The 16,322-nt window shown below is 44.0% G+C and overlaps 1 protein-coding gene across 1 annotated transcript; it reads left to right on the top strand.

The window, feature by feature from the left end:
• The first annotated feature begins 3,888 nt into the window (after positions 1–3,888).
• CCR8 (C-C motif chemokine receptor 8) lies at positions 3,889–4,956 on the top strand. Its single transcript, XM_044255197.1, has one exon. The coding sequence runs from the start codon at positions 3,889–3,891 to the stop codon at positions 4,954–4,956; it is 1,068 nt and encodes a 355-aa protein (XP_044111132.1).
• Positions 4,957–16,322: the final 11,366 nt, after the last annotated feature.

The following is a 16,322-nucleotide window of genomic DNA, read 5'->3' as shown; positions in this document are numbered from 1 at the left end:
TGTAATAAATGATGGACATCCTTAATACTTCACCTAGACTTTACTGATGAGAGAGCATGAAGGAAGAATGGGTTAGGGGTCAGCAGGAAGGATCTGGAGAACGAATGAGTTGAGGACCACCCCTTATTCTAGGATATTAGGAGAGCAGAACAGAAGGAAGGCAAACTGAAAATTATTTTTTTTAAACAACTGTCAGACAAGTAGGAAGGAAGATGTAGGAGGAGAGACTATTATTTTGAGAGATTCTAGCCACAAAAAAAAAAAAAAAGACCCACGTCCATACTTCAGAAACTATGTTTTTAAACCCATTTTGGGTACAAACTTAAATAAAATTAATAACTTTAAAAATGGCTAACTTGCTAGGCATTTCCAATTATACAAAGAAAGATGGCCTAGTGGACTAGGGCGTCTGAACGTTCAGCAACCAAACACATTGGAAAAATAGTGTCCAAATTGGAAGTGTCTTGAATGTAAGTATCAATCTGAGAATTATCATGTTGTAATTTTTGTGTCTTCCTTCACATAAATAGAGCATATGTTTCCTTTTTAATCGTGTCCTCATTGATGACCTTCAACAAAGTTTTATAATATTTCACATAACCAAACCGCAGTTTCTATCACGTTTGTCCTTAGAAATCTTAGCAGTTTTTGTTGCTAGGATGATTGGGATCCTTTATTTCTATTGCATTTTTAAAGTAATTATTTATGGTGCTTATAAAAGCAGTGAAAGGAATAATCCGAACTCTTTAGAAGAGCGTGGCTGTATTTTTAAAACAACAGTGTGGGGAGAAGAAAAGCAAGATACAAAAAGAGAGACATGACAACCATTTGTGTGGGTCAAAAGTGAGCACAAAACAATATTACATATTATTTAAGAGTACAGTTAAGTATGTAAAAGTACAGGGGGAAACTGGAATGAACCATATCCGACTGGTTTCAGTAGTTGCTTCTGGGGCCTGGGGATCAGTTGGGTAGTTAAAGAACCTTGGCTTCATCTGTATTGCATTAGAAAGGCAGGAAGACAGGGGAAGAAAGAAAAAAGAACCAAAAGCAAATCTGACAATATGTTAGCAATTGCTAATTCTGGGTGGCAGAACTATAGTTATTTCAATTGTCTTCAAAAATTTTGGCTTTTCTTGTTCCACCCAGTCCCCCCGTATTGGTGAGCTGGGGCAGTTTTCAATTTTTATGAGACTGACGCGCTGCCTACTACGCTAGGGAAGCACCTCAGTTTTCAATTTTTAAAACATGTTAATAGACCTCACTGTTTAGAGAAGCTTTAGGTTTACCGGAAATTTGGGTGGAAATTACAGACAGTTCCCATATATGTTCCTCCCCCTACCCTGGACTCCTTGATCTGTTTCCACTGCTGTAACAATATACCATATGCCTGGTGGCTCAAATGGCAGAAATGTACTTTCTCACAGTTCTGGAGGCTAGAAGTCTAAGGTCAAGGTGCTGACGTATTGGGTTCCTGATAAGTGCTCTTTACTGGCTTGCGGACAGTCACTTTCTCAATTTGTACCCCTATGACTCTCTCTCTGGGCATGTACTAAGAGAGAGGTCGGTCTTTGGTATCTCTTCCTCTTCTTAAAAGAACACCAGTCCAGTCAGATCAGGACCTCACCCTTACATCATTTATCCTCAATTATCTCCTGAAGTCCTATCTCCAAATATCATCACAGTAAGAATTAGAGCTTCAATCTATGGGCACACAATTCAGTCTTTAACATCCTGACCTAACATCCTGACACCTAGCTTCCCAAAATTCATGTCTTCAAAGTATAACGTACATGCATGCACTCCATTTCAACAGCTCTCAAAGTCTTAACCCATTCCAGCACCAATTCTAGATCCAAAATCTTACCTGGGTATTATCTAAACCGGGTATTAGTGAGATCTGAGATATGATTCATCCTGAGGCTGAACTCCTCTCCAGCTGTAAGCCTGTGAGACCAGACAAATTATGCATTCAAAAATACAGCGGTGGGACCGGCATAGGACAGACATTCCCATTCCACAGGGAACAAATCAGAAAGAACGGAGGGGTCGTGGGTGCCAGGCAAGCCTCAAAGCTAACAGGGCAAATTCAATTAGGTTGTCAAGGATAATCTTTTTTGCCCAGGTGCTCTGCCCTCTGGGCCCACTAGGTGGCAGCATCACCTTAGAGCCCCAGGCGGGAGCCCCGCCCTCACGGCCCGGAGCCGCTGAGCCTCCTGCGGGAAGGAGAGGGAACAGGCTTGCCCATTGCACCTGTGCGGAGAGCGCCTTCTGTAATGTATTCTGTCATTCCTTCGTTTTCTTGAAGGATAAGACGTACTCGCAGGCAAATAGCTCTATTGTCCCATCTTGTAGAATCCTAGCAGTTCAAACGCGTTGGTTTATTTTGTCCTGTCTCTGCAGCTTCGGGCCAAACCGGCAGCGTCTCTGTCCCTAGCTTCTGTTGAAAGGGCTCCGTGGGTGGGGCGCCTGGGTGGCTCAGTGGGTTAAAGCCTCTGCCTTCCGCCCGCTCGGGTCTGGCCACATCTTGGGCGTACTCTCCAGAAACGCTTCCTCATTTCTGTGACTCGGACAGGCTTCCCAATCTTCGAGTTCTGATTCCTCTTTGTGTAACTCCTTCAACTTACCTCTCTCCTCTAGCACTTTACAGTTACTGGCCCAGAGAAGCCTCTTAACACTTGGCTTAGGAATACCCCAGCCAAATGTCCAATCTTCCGCAAAATGCTAGGAACAATTCAGCCAAGTTCTCTGCCGCTTGGAGCAAGAATCTAATTCCTCCACTTCTCATAACATGTTCCTCATTTCTGCCGGAGACCTTGCCTTTAACATCCGTATTTCCGCCCCCGTTCGGTCCACGATGATACCTGTATTCTCTCAGACCACGAAAGCTCTCTTTGCAGCCCTCTCTTCGTCCCAAACCCTCAGCATAATCACTTTCACCGTCCACATCGCCACCAGCAGTGTCTTCAAGGCAACCTCGGGTTTTTCTAGCGTGTGGAAAGGATTCTCCACCCATTCCCATTTCCAAAGCCACTTGGGTATTTGCTGTAACGGCATCCACTCGTCAGTATCAGGCTGCCATAACGAAAAGCCAGACAAAAGAAATTAATTGTGTCACGGTCCTGGAAGCTAGAGGTCGAAGATCAGGGTGCCAACAGGGACGGTTTCTGGTGAGACCTCTATTCCTGGCTTGCAGCCATCCATCTTCTTGCTGTGTCCTCCTTGGTCTTTTCCCTGTGCATGCAGAGAGAAAGAGAGAGAGAGAGCTTGCAAGCTTGGGTGACTCTTAGTCTTAAAAGGACACCAGACCTAAGGATTGGAACCCCACCCTTATGATATATTTAACTATACTTACCTCTTTACTGGCTCATCTCCAAATATGGTGACTAAGGTGGTGTCTTGGTCAGTTTGGGCTGCTATAACAGAGACTGGATGGTTTATAAACAACTGGAATTTAATTCTCATTATTCTACAGTCTGGGAAGTCCAAAATCAGGGTGCTAGCAGGCTCTGGTGAGAACCCTGTTCCAGGTTGCAGAGAGCCGACTTCTCCTTATAACCTCACATGGCTGTGAGTTGAGAGAAGCAAGGTCTCTTGTGATTCTTATAAGGGCACTCATTGTATTCATGAGGGCTCTACCCTCCTGTGCCCTCATTTAACCCAATTACTTCCCAAAGAACCCACTGTTTAATACCATCACAAGGTGGGTAAATTCATTTAAAATGAATTTTGAGAGAACACAAACCCGTTCAGCCTATTACAGGGCTTTAGGGCTTCAGCATATGAATGGGGGGAGGCAGTTAGAATTCAATCTATATTTTTAAATAAAAATATTTTTAAGGAATGAATCTCTCTTAGGTGTCACTCTGACCTGGTTCTCCTGCTTTGATGGATTATACGCTGGAGCCCAATGTGACGACGGTAACGGACTACTACTATCCTGATACCATGTCAAGCCCCTGCGATGGGGAACTTATCCAAAGAGACAGCAAGTTGCTTCTTGCTGTCTTTTACTGTGTCTTGTTTGTATTTGGTCTTCTGGGAAACATCCTGGTCATCCTTGTCCTTGTAGCCTGCAAGAAGCTGAGGAGCATCACCGACGTATACCTCTTGAACCTGGTCCTGTCTGACTTGCTTTTTGTCTTCTCCTTCCCCTTCCAGACCCACTATCAGCTGGACCAGTGGGTGTTTGGGACTGTAATGTGCAAGGTGGTCTCTGGTTTTTATTACATTGGCTTCTTCAGCAGCATGTTTTTTATCACCCTCATGAGTGTGGACAGGTACCTGGCAATCGTCCATGCGGTCTATGCCATGAAAGTGAGGACAGCCAGGATGGGCACAGCCCTGAGTCTGGCTGTGTGGCTGATTGCTATCATGGCCACCAGCCCATTACTGGTGGTGTACCAAGTGGCCTCTGAAGATGGCATTCTACAGTGTTATTCATCTTACAATCAACAGACTCTGAAGTGGAAGATCTTCATCCACTTTGAAATGAATATCTTAGGTCTGTTGATCCCATTCACCATCCTTATGTTCTGCTACATTAGCATTCTGCACCAGCTGAAGAGCTGCCAAAATCACAACAAGACCAAGGCCATCAAATTGGTGCTCATTGTGGTGATCACATCTTTACTCTTCTGGGTCCCGTTCAATGTGGTCCTCTTCCTCACTTCTCTGCTCAACATGAACATTTTGGATGGATGTGTCCTGAGCCAGCGACTGATTTATGCCACTCATGTCACAGAAACCATTTCCTTCACTCACTGCTGTGTGAACCCTGTGATCTATGCTTTCATGGGTGAGAAATTCAAGAAACACCTCTCAGAAATATTCCAGAAGATTTCCAATTATGGCCTCCTCTTTGTAGGAAGACAAATACCTAGGGAGGGCTGGGAAAGACCTCCCTCCTCCTGTCAGCACCCCTCCCGCTCCTCCAGCACAGACTACATTTTGTGAGGGGGGGGTGTTTCTTTTAGGAGACAAAAATGATTTACACTGGAGTCTGAGGCTACTTGAAGGAATACTCTTAGAAATGTTGTTACAGACACAAGGCATATTTCATGACAGTAATGAACTCCTGTTATTGCAAATTAATCTTCTCAGCTCTCAAAGATTTTGTTACTATTTTCTGGAAATAGTCTATATATCTCACTATTTAGTATAATGTTAGATTTGGGATTTGTTTCTTAGTTTCGTAGTACCTTTATCATATCTCAATTTAAATTTTATCATATGCTTTTTCACATCTTTTAAGGTGATCATAAAGCTTTCTTTCCTCTATCATTCTGTTAATTTGGTGAACTACATCGTCTGATTTTCTTATTTTAAATCAACTTGTATTTTCCCTGGAAAAAAATGACCCCTTGTTCATGATCATTTTAATAAATAATTGGATTCTTGGAAAATTCATATCTGTGTTCATGAGAAATATTACCCTGAATTTTCCTTTTAAAAGATGGTCAAACATGGCAGGGTATCCACTATCACCACTGCTGTTCAATGTAGTACTAGAAGTCCTAGCCTCAGCAATCAGATAACAAAGAGAAATAAAAGGCACCCGAGGGACGCCTGGGTGGCTCAGTTGGTTGGACAACTGCCTTCAGCTCAGGTCATGATCCTGGAGTCCCGGGATCGAGTCCTGCCTGCATCAGGCTCCCAGCTCCACGGGGAGTCTGCTTCTCCCTCTGACCTTCTCCTCACTCATGCTCTCTCTCACTGCCTCTGCCTCAAATAAATAAGTAAAATCTTAAAAAAAAGACATCCAAAATTGGCAAAGAAGTCAAGCTCTCATTCTCTGCAGATAACATGGATACTCTATGTGGAAAAACCAACAGACTCCACCCAAAATTACTAGAACTCATACAGGGATTCAGCAATTTGGCAGGATATAAAATCAAGGCCCAGAAATTAGTTGCATTTCTATATACTAACAATGAGACAGAAGAAAGAGAAATTAAGGAGTTGATCTCATTTACAGCTGCACCAAAAACCATAAGAGACCTAGGAATAAACCTAACCAAAGACATAAAGGATTTGTACTGTAAAAGCTATAGAACACTTACAAAAGAAATCGAGGAAGACACAAAAAGATGGAGGAACATTCCATGCTCATGGACTGGAAGAACAAATATTGTTAAAATGTCTATGCTACCTAGAGCAATCTATACATCCAATGCAATCCCTATCAAAATACCATCAACTAAATAAATAATCCTAAAATCCATATGGAACCAGAAAATACTCTGAATAACCAAAGGAGTGTAGAAAAAAGAAAGATGAAACTGGTGGCATCACAGTTCTGGACTTTAAGCTTCATTACAAAGCTGTATTCATCAAGACAGCATGGTACTGGCACAAAAACAGACATATATATCAATGGTACAGGATAGAGAGCCCAGAAACGGACTTCCAACGCTATGGTCAACTAATGTGTGGCAAAACAGGAAAGAATATCTAATGGAAAAAAGACTGTCTCTTCAACAAATGGTGTTGGGAAAATTGGACAGCCACATGCAGAAGAATGAAACTGGACCATTTCCTTACACCACACACAAAAATAGACTCAAAATGGATGAAATACTTCAATGTGAGGCAGGAATCTATCCTAGAAGAGAACACAGGTAGCAACCTCTGTGACTCGGCGGCAGCAACTTCTTGCTAGACCCATCTCCAAAGGCAAGGGAAACAAAGGCAAAAATGAATTATTGGGACTTCATCAAGATAAAAAGCTTTTGCACAGCAAAGGAAACAGTCGGGGGGAAAAAAAAGACAACCAAAAGAATGGGAGAAGATATCACAATTGTCTTATCAGATAAAGGGCTAGTATCCAAAATCCGTAAGAAACTTATCAAACTCAATACCCAAAGAAGAGCTAACCTAGTCAAGAAATGGGCAGAAGACATGAACAGACAGTTCTCCAAAGAAGACATACAAATAGCCAATAGACACATGCAAAAATGTTCCATATCACTTGGCATCTGGGAAATACAAATCCAAACCACAATGAGATTCCACCTCACATCAGTCAGATGACTAAAATGAACAAGTCAGGAAATGACAGATGTTGGTAAGGTTGCAGAGAAAGGGGAACACTCTTACACTGTTGGTAGGAATGCAAGCTGGTGCAGCCATTCTGGAAAACAGTGTGGAGGTTCCTCAAAAAGTTGAAAACAGAGCTACTTTACAACCCATCAATCGCACTACTAGGTATTTATCCTAAAGATACAAATGTAGTGATCCAAAGGGACACATGCACCCGAATGTTTATAGCAGCAGTGTCCACAATAGCCAAACTATGGGAAGAGCCCAGATGTCCGTCGATAGATGAACGGATAAAGAAGATGTGATATATATATATATATATATATATATATATATTTTTTTTTTTAAACCAAAAATACAAAAATGAAATCTGGCCATTTGCAATGACCTGGATGGAACTAGAAAATATTATGCTAAGTGAGATAAGTCAATCAAAGAAAGACAATTATCATATGATTTCACTCATACATGAAATTTTAGAAACAGAACAAAAGATCAGGGGTGCCTGGGTGGCTCAGTGGGTTGGGCCGCTGCCTTCGGCTCAGGTCATGATCTCAGGGTCCTGAGATCGAGCCCCGCTTCAGGCTCTCTGCTCAGTGGGGAGCCTGCTTCCTCCTCTCTCTGTGCCTGCCTCTCTGCCTGCTTGTCATCTCTCTCTGTCAAATAAATAAATAAAATCTTAAAAACAACAACAACAACAACAAAAGATCATAAGGAAGAGAGGAAAAAATAAAATAAGATGAATTCAGAGGGAGAAAAACCGTAAGAGACTCTTAATCATAGGAAACAAACTGAGGGTTGCTGTAGAGGAGGAAGGTGAGGGGCTGGGGTCACTGGGTGATGGACATTAAGGAGGGCACATTATGTAATGAGTGCTGGGTGTTATATAAGACTGATGAATCACTGACTTCTACCTCTGAAACTAATAAATACATTAAATGTTAATTAATTGGGGATGCCTGGATGGTTCAGTCAGTTAAGGGTCTGCCTTCAGCTCACGTCATGATCCCGGAGTCCTAGGATTGAGTCCCACATCAGCCTTCTTGCTCAGGAGGGAGCCCGCTTCTCCCTCTGCTTGCAGCTGCCCTTACTTGTGTTCTCTCACTCTGATAAATAAATAAGTAAAATCTTTTTTTAAAATGTTAATTAATTGAGTTTAAGTAAAAAGGAAAAAAATTTTTTTTCAATTTATTTATTTTCAGAAAAACATTATTCATTATTTTTTCACCACACCCAGTGCTCCATGCAAGCCGTGCCCTCTATAATACCCACCACCTGGTACCCCAACCTCCCACACCCCCGCCACTTCAAACCCCTCAGATTGTTTCTCAGAGTCCATAGTCTCTCATGGTTCACCTCCCCTTCCAATTTACCCAAATTCCCTTCTCCTCTCTAACGCCCCTTGTCCCCCATGCTATTTGTTATGCTCCACAAATAAGTGAAACCATAGGATAATTGACTCTCTCTGCTTGACTTATTTCACTCAGCATAATCTCTTCCAGTCCCGTCCATGTTGCTACAAAAGTTGGGTATTCATCCTTTCTGATGGAGGCATAATACTCCATAGTGTATATGGACCACATCTTCCTTATCCATTCATCCGTTGAAGGGCATCTTGGTTCTTTCCATAGTTTGGCGACTGTGGCCATTGCTGCTATAAACATTGGGGCACAGATGGACCTTCTTTTCACGACATCTGTATCTTTGGGGTAAATACCCAGGAGTGCAATTGCAGGGTCATAGGGAAGCTCTATTTTTAATTTCTTGAGGAATCTCCACACTGTTCTCCAAAGAGGCTGCACCAACTTGCATTCCCACCAATAGTGTAAGAGGGTAAGAGTGTAAGCAGGACTTCTACCTGGCTCTCAGGCTAATGCAAGCCACACCAGAGAGGTGGGAGATGCTCTGGGGCACAGAGCATCTTTGAGGCAAATGCCCACACATAAGCAAAGTTTTGCCAACAGTTCTGCATTACTCAGAGCCCCCCTCCAGCCCAGGTTATGCATTCCCGATACAGGGGTTCAAACTTACCAGGGTCAGCTTTAGCAATTCTAGCAAGGTCTGCCTCTTTAAGAAACTGCACAGAACACCAACAACCTGAAAGTCATATCTATGACCCATCCACAATCTTCTCCATGAGTTCTTTATAAACTCCACCATTGTGGGGCTCCAGGCAGCCCTGGGATGGGGAATAATCCTTACACTAGACTGGAAGAGGCTGCTGGGAACCTGAAAAGCCCAAAAGAGGTGGCAGACTGTTAGGGCCGATTTAATGTTAAAACCTGTTTAACTGTTAGGGCCTGCTTAGCCAGAGCAACTCCATATTGCCTAGATAGCCATATTGTTGTTTACATCCACGGACTTCATTCCGGGAATAAAGGCCCCCGTAGTTCCTGGTAGAGTTCCGGGTATCGATTCTGGGAGTAAAAGCCTTAACAATAGAAGCCACGTACCTTGGGCCTGCAGTTATGCCCTATAAAACCAGCCTGTGAGATCGGGAGGGGGTCCCTCTCTTCGGAGGCAGCCCTGGCCTGTCAGTCTGACTTCTAATGCTTGGCATAGAATAAAGTTCTACATAACTTTCACTTTGTCTCAGTCTCGTTCCCCTGGCCGGTCAGTCTAACTTCTAATGCTTGGCATAGAATAAGGCTTTGCATAACTTTTACTTTGTCTCAGTCTCGTTCCTTTGATAACAGACTCCAACACAGGCTATGCCTGATACCATTCTGATTTGACTCATTAATTCATGTATGTATTTAATACATAGCTCTGTTTTCCCCAGGCAGAGCAAGTACCAATGTCCAGAGGTGAGAGCGAGCATGTTAGGTTCCCAGAACTCCAAAAGCAGAAGTGTTGAGAGGTAGGGAAGGGAGGACAAAGAGCAGGTCAGAGAGAAAGCCTAGAGCCTGAGCTGCCATGTTAAAGAATTCTGGCCTTATCCAGAAGAAGTATACATAGAAGAACAAAATGGTCAGATTTGCATGTTGGAAGGATCCCCACTTGCACATGAGGACTTGTAGTCTGGTAAGCCTCAGTGACCCGGTGGTCACAATTCCAAGACACAGTCTTTTCCCTGCCACTTCCCTGAGGTGGTTCACCTTGGTTGGCCATCGGGCTTATCATGCCTCCTTACATCCATGCCTTTACAACAGGAGGCTCACCCAGGAGAGGACCAGACATAGGTGGCCCGCTCTCCTCGCAGTAATTCTGGATAATCCATCACACAGCAACACCTTCTTGTTCCTTCTAACTGGTTATTATTCGTATTTGCCGGTGCCAGTTAGTCCTTCCTGTTCTTGGACAGTTCCTACTTTTTTTCTGGCTTGTTTATTGGCTTACTCAGTTTCCTGTATATGCCCTTTCTTACCTACACAGATGGAAAGAAATATAGATTCTCATTTATAGGAAATTACAAAAAGTAATGATCCCAATCTTCACTGTTTCCTGTTGGGTTCTCTTTTGCCAGCAAGTAGCTGGTAGAGCAGCATTTGAATTCAGTATCCATAATTTCTTCCCATTAGTACACTGTACTTCCTGCTGTTTGTTCCTTGACTGCACTGAGCATCAGTTTTCAGGTCTGTAAAATGAGAATAACACCATTAGTTAGGTATCCTGCTGTCCAGGAGGCCAGGAGCCACAACCTGCTGGGAACAGGGCTCTTGCTCCCTCTAGTGGTCAGTTTGAGCTGCGATCCTGTAGGGTGAAGGAGCCCCCATGCAAAAGCTGAAGGGACAGGAAGAGGCAGTTGGAAGGCTTCTGATTTTATGTGACTAACCTGTCAGAATTTCTGTTTTGAGATTCGCAGCAACAGTGCAGGTGTTCAACGAGTGTTTGGACTGTATGTATCTATAGGAGGCTTCACACTTGAACCCTAAGTCATCTAAATCCTCCCCGTGTCCCGGAGATGATACTGTACAGAGAAATCTTACCTAAATTTCAGACCTTGGTAATGAGAGGAGAGGACATATTTGCTTACTTTACAGGCAGGATTTTCACCTGCCAAAAATCAGTGCATTTCAGATTAGTATTTGATATTCAGTTGATAGAAACTGTGGCATCCAGAATCCACGGATAGTCCACTCCTCACAGTGCTAACGTCTTCTCCCCAGAAGCCACTCTTCTCCCTCAGGGGAGTATGGGGCCATGGAGGTGGAAGCTAGGGCAGTGGGGTTTCCTGAGGACCTCCCTCAGGGGTAGGGCTTGGAGAGCCTTTCTGCCTTGGAGACCTTTTCCTCCTGAGGGGCCAGTCCCCAGCCTGAGGCTCCCTCTCTGACCCGACTCTTCTCTCTAGCCCAGATGATAGAAGATGTCCACCTCCTTCTCCAGATCACAGCGATGGAGAGTCTTGGCTTTGAGTATGTCATCTTCCACAAGGACTCAGAGAAGTGTGTCTGCTTGTTCTAGCGTGGGCCCCTCCTGGAATCTGGGTGAGGCTGGAGGAACAGCTAAGCTGACAGCTCTAATGGGCTTTTGTCTTGGCCAAAGAGCAGGGAGGGGGCCCTAGGCTAGCTGGTGAGTCTGTGGCTCCTGTAAGCAGGTTCTTGGTTACTGTCACATGGGGGGACATCAACCTCATTCTGCTGGCTCCCTGGAGAAGGGCGGCCCACTGGCCTTTCAGTGACCCACCCTGGATAGGGCCCCTTCATGTTTAGGGATTTCTTCACTGAGTCTCAACTTCCTGAATGGCAGTGGACAGAGGGGATATTAAACACAATAAGGGAGAAAATTATGCCTTTAAGTGCGAGTACATGCCTGACCCTGTATAGGGAGCTTTGGTATGTAAATTGCTCACAAAAATTCTTAGAAGGAGATAGTTCTTTTTCCTATCTTACATATGAAGACACAGATGCCCCGAGTGGTTATGTGACTGAGGTCACATGGTCAGAAATGTGGGATTCAGAGTCGGGTCTCTATTGCTGCACCATTCTGTTTCCTCCAGAAACTAACCCAGGAAGGAAAGCAAGATTCAGCAGAATTCGAGGGTGAGGCTGGTGGTGGGGCGAAGGGCTTCTTTGGCCATTTTGAAGAGCTCATCCCCTTCTAAGCAGGTGCCGCTTGCTTCAGACAATGCTGCTTTTCTTCCCCTGGCATGTGTTTTCTCTCGCTTTTCTGCTCCACCCTGAGGGAGGTAAGTCTGGTCCTGGATGACAGGAGACCTTTGGCATTCTGCCTCACCAGCACCTGGCTGTGCCAAGTGAAATCCTGGGTGTGTGTTTCTCCCCTCCGCTGGGCCTGCAGGATTACCTGCAGTGGTGCACTAGGCACCCTGACAGACACCATGTTTTTCATGATGGCATACGACAGTGCCAGTGCAGTCCTTACAGGCATCGTGAGTGAGCATCACCTTCAAGAGGTCTGTTTCCCTGGGGCGCCTGGAAGGCTCAGTCAGTTAAGCTGCGGACTCTTGACTTCAGCTCAGGTCATGATCTCAGGGTCGTGAGATGGAGCCTAGCTTCAGGTTCATCTGGACGTAGAGCTTGCTTACGATTCTCTCCCTCTCCCTCCTTCTCCCTGCCCTTACTTTCCCTTGCACTCTCTCAATTAAAAAAGAGAGAGAGAGAGAGAGGGAGGGAGAGAGATATCTGTTTCCTTGCCTGTGCCCAAGTTAGGTGTGAGCTGTTGTGGGGTTTTTCCATGTATATGAAAGAAAATAAGGGCTCATGCAGCAATCCTGATGGCAAAGAGGACATTCTACTTTTGCTTTTCTCATGGACCAATCTTAGATGTTCCTTTTTAAGCCAGGGACAAGGTAAAAAGCTTGAAGATGGTTATTTGTTCAATGTAAATGTAATCTACATAGAATGCTGATGGGTTATTTTTGGCCACCTCTGATTTAGGGAAGCGCCAACCAGTGTGCTTGTAAATATCTAAGTCAGTCTACAAAAAATTACTGGGCCCCTACTGAAATGATAGTTCCTTACACTGAATTCGTCTCTTACTTAAAACTGACGTGCACATTACTTCATTTGATCTTTACTGTAATCCCGGGAGGTAGGTACTTTTATTTCCAATTTGAGTAGTTGCGAAGCTGAGGTGAATGACCAGATAGCAGGTGACAAAGTCAAGACTGGATGCAGGCATCACTGCCTGCTCCCAAGGGCCACTTTCCCTGCATGCTGGTGCTTTGCCTCAGTGGGCTCTCAAGGGCACACAGGTATGGGGACGACACAACCTCTGTCCCCCAAGGAGGGGAAACAGGTGCATTGGTCAGAGCTCTCCAGAGAAATATGTATATATATGTGTGTATATACATATTTATAAATATCATAGTAATATATCAATCAATATAGCTATACAATATAGTATAAATATTAATATAAGTATATTAATATCTATTAATACATTAATACATAGACTAATAGTAATATATAATCTATTAATATCATAGTATATATTATATATTATGTATTGTATATTATATGTAATAACAGTACATAATAGATAACATAAATTAATTATATATTATGTATAATATATAATAAACCATATATTTATATATTATATTATGTTAATTATACAGTATTGATATATTATGAAATATTATTATATAATTATTAATATATAATAGATCTTAGATATATTTATTTCAGGTAATTGGCTTATGCACTTGTGACGACTAGCAAACCCGAAATCCACAGGGCAGGCCATCATGTCAGAAACTTTTGAGAAGAAGCATGGGGCACCTGGGTGGCTCAGTGGGTTAAAGCCTCTATCTTCGGCTCAGGTCATGATCTCAGGGTGTTGGGATCAAGTCCCACATCGGGCTCTCTGCTCAGCGGGGAGCCTGCTTCCTCCTCTCTCTCTCTCTCTGCCTGCCTGCTTGTGATCTCTGTCAAATAAATACATTTAAAAAAAAAATCTTAAAAAAGAAAGAAAGAAAGTTTTGAGAACTAAAGCTGCAGTCCTGAGGCAGAATTTCTTCTTTGTCAGGGAAGAGCCTCAATTTTGTTCTTAAGGCCTTCCAGCTGATTAGGTTAGGCTCACTCAGATTATTGAAGATAATCTCCTTCACTTACAGTGTACTGATTGTAGATGTTAATCACATCTACAAAATACCTTCCCAGCAACTCCTAGATTAGTGCTGATTGAATAACTGGGGATTGGGGCACCCGGGTGACTTGGCTGGTTAAGCATCTGCCTTTGGATCAGGTCATGATCCCCCTCTCAACGGGGAGCCTGCTTCTTTCTCTCTCTTTTTCCCTCCCCCTGCTTTCTCTCTCTAACAAATAAATAAAATCTTTAAAAAAAATGAATAGCTGGGGATTATCACCTAGTCAAGGTGATAAATAAAACTCAGCATCTCACAAGGAATGCTAGTTTATTGATAGGGCCGTTGTGCTGCAGATGAAGACAGCTTGCCATGTGCGATAGAGCTACTTGGTAGTAGAGAACTTCTGCAGGTGGGTCCTGCTCACCACTGTGGGCATTTCAAGCTGGTCAGGAGATGGGAGAAAATATGTGCTTATGTTTGTAAACTTTTAGCCAAAAGGTAGTATATTTTTCCTCACTCGGAAGATGGCAGGAAAACTCGAAGAGCTTGGTCGTTGTAGAAGATAGGAAAATGGTTTGTCATAATGTGGCTTCTATGTGATGATTGAACACAAAATGGCACATGACCTGGGTTTGCTTCGCAGCTGCTTCCTTTCATTGACCCTGACATCTTGGCCCTTGGAGTAGTAGAATCCCAAGACCCCCACTCTGCAGGGGCATCCCCCCCAACCCCCCCCCTCAACACACACCACAGAGTCTTCCACCCCTTTCTCAGAGACCAGCCTATGAATAGCTCTACCTCATTTCTCTCCCTCACGGTCCAGTCATCCCTGGTTCAGTGGTAAGGCTAGAGGCAAAGTCACTGGCACAAAAGGAAGAAAGGTATCCCTCTCTTGCAAAGCCTTTGAAACAGCGACAGGACCATCATCTTTGCCGAAGCTTCTGGCAAAGCCTTTAGAATTTTTTTCCTGCTGGTGTGCCTATCCTTTATTTTTTTTATTTAAGATTTTATTTGACAGACGGAGATCACAAGTAGGCAGAGAAGCAGGCAGAGAGAGGAGGATGCAGGCTCCCTGCTGAGCAGAGAGCCCGATATGGGGCTCGATCCCAGGACCCTGGGATCATGACCTGAGCTGAAGGCAGAGGCTTTAACCCACTGAGCCATCCAGGCACCCCTGTGCCTATCCTTGAGACCAGGCACAGAGGTTGACTTCCTCAACTGCTGAGGGCAATGTGTGCTCTTGGAGACTCTGAAGACTGATCTTTCAGACAGTGTTTGGGGTCAAGGGGATGTTCAAATGGAGAGGAACTCGTATTAGTTACATGATGGAGCCCATCATAACGTTCACCACTCTGGGAGCCACTAGCTGTAAAGAGGTTTCTGAAGATGGAGGGAGGGGACTGTGGCCATACCGTGTGCCTCATGTCTCCCCTCTTGACCCCTCCTGGCTTCCAAAGGGCAAAAATGGACTCATTGGTTTGACAACAGTAGAGGGAATCTGGATAATTCCAGAAGCAGCTCTGGCTCCAGGCACACAGAAAGGAAAAGTCTCCCTGAGCTGGTTTCCTGGAAGTATGGGGGGCAACTCATTGATGTTCTCTTCAGGATTCCCGCCATCTTCTTCTGAACAAAGTGACACAGGTTTGAAGCCCTGTTAGGCTCATCTCCTGCCCTGGAGGGCAGGGAACCCTTGGGAGCAGATTCTGTCGCCCATCCATCTCCAGTTTCTGTGCTTACTCCAGCTTTTTCCTTTTTGGATGGTGGAAACTCCAGATGTCAAAGCTTGTTGTGAATAAAGCTGCAAAAGGGGGTCATGCATCCAAATTGACATGTATTTCTTCCTGGATTGAAAGTGACTACAGGATGGGAAAGCATCATGAAACCTTAACACCCAACTCATTAAAAAAAGGGCCAGATTGGGTTTGGAGGATTGAATGTGTAAGTGGGGGTAGTTAGGTCACAGAAGCAAAAATCACCTTCCACTGACTACAAACAAGTCCGGGAAGCCGTACCTGATGTTAATGACCTTGTTTCAAACTAAAGTCACATGCAGTGTTTTCACCATATATTTTTCTTTTATTTCTTAACTCACTGCTCCAAGTTTTGCCATTAGGTAAGTATTGCTCCCAGACCCTCCCTTATCCGCTAATGGGTAATGCTTCTTTCACATGATCTCATGTTTCCACATCTCCAAGAACACAGGGTAAGGATGGGTGAGGATGAGGAACTCTGGGTTTCAGGGCTGGGAGTATGGCAGGAACAAATATAGTGGGGGAAAACCTGGCAGGCA

This window comes from Neovison vison, chromosome 6 (genome assembly GCF_020171115.1).
Source record: "Neovison vison isolate M4711 chromosome 6, ASM_NN_V1, whole genome shotgun sequence".
Classification (NCBI taxonomy): domain Eukaryota; kingdom Metazoa; phylum Chordata; class Mammalia; order Carnivora; family Mustelidae; genus Neogale; species Neogale vison.
Note: the sequence above shows the minus strand (reverse complement) of the source record. Positions and strands in the feature narration are given on the sequence as shown.

Excerpts from the sequence above, each read along its gene's own strand:
- CCR8 (XM_044255197.1), top strand. The coding sequence starts at position 3,889 with ATGGATTATACGCTGGAGCCCAATGTGACGACGGTAACGGACTACTAC.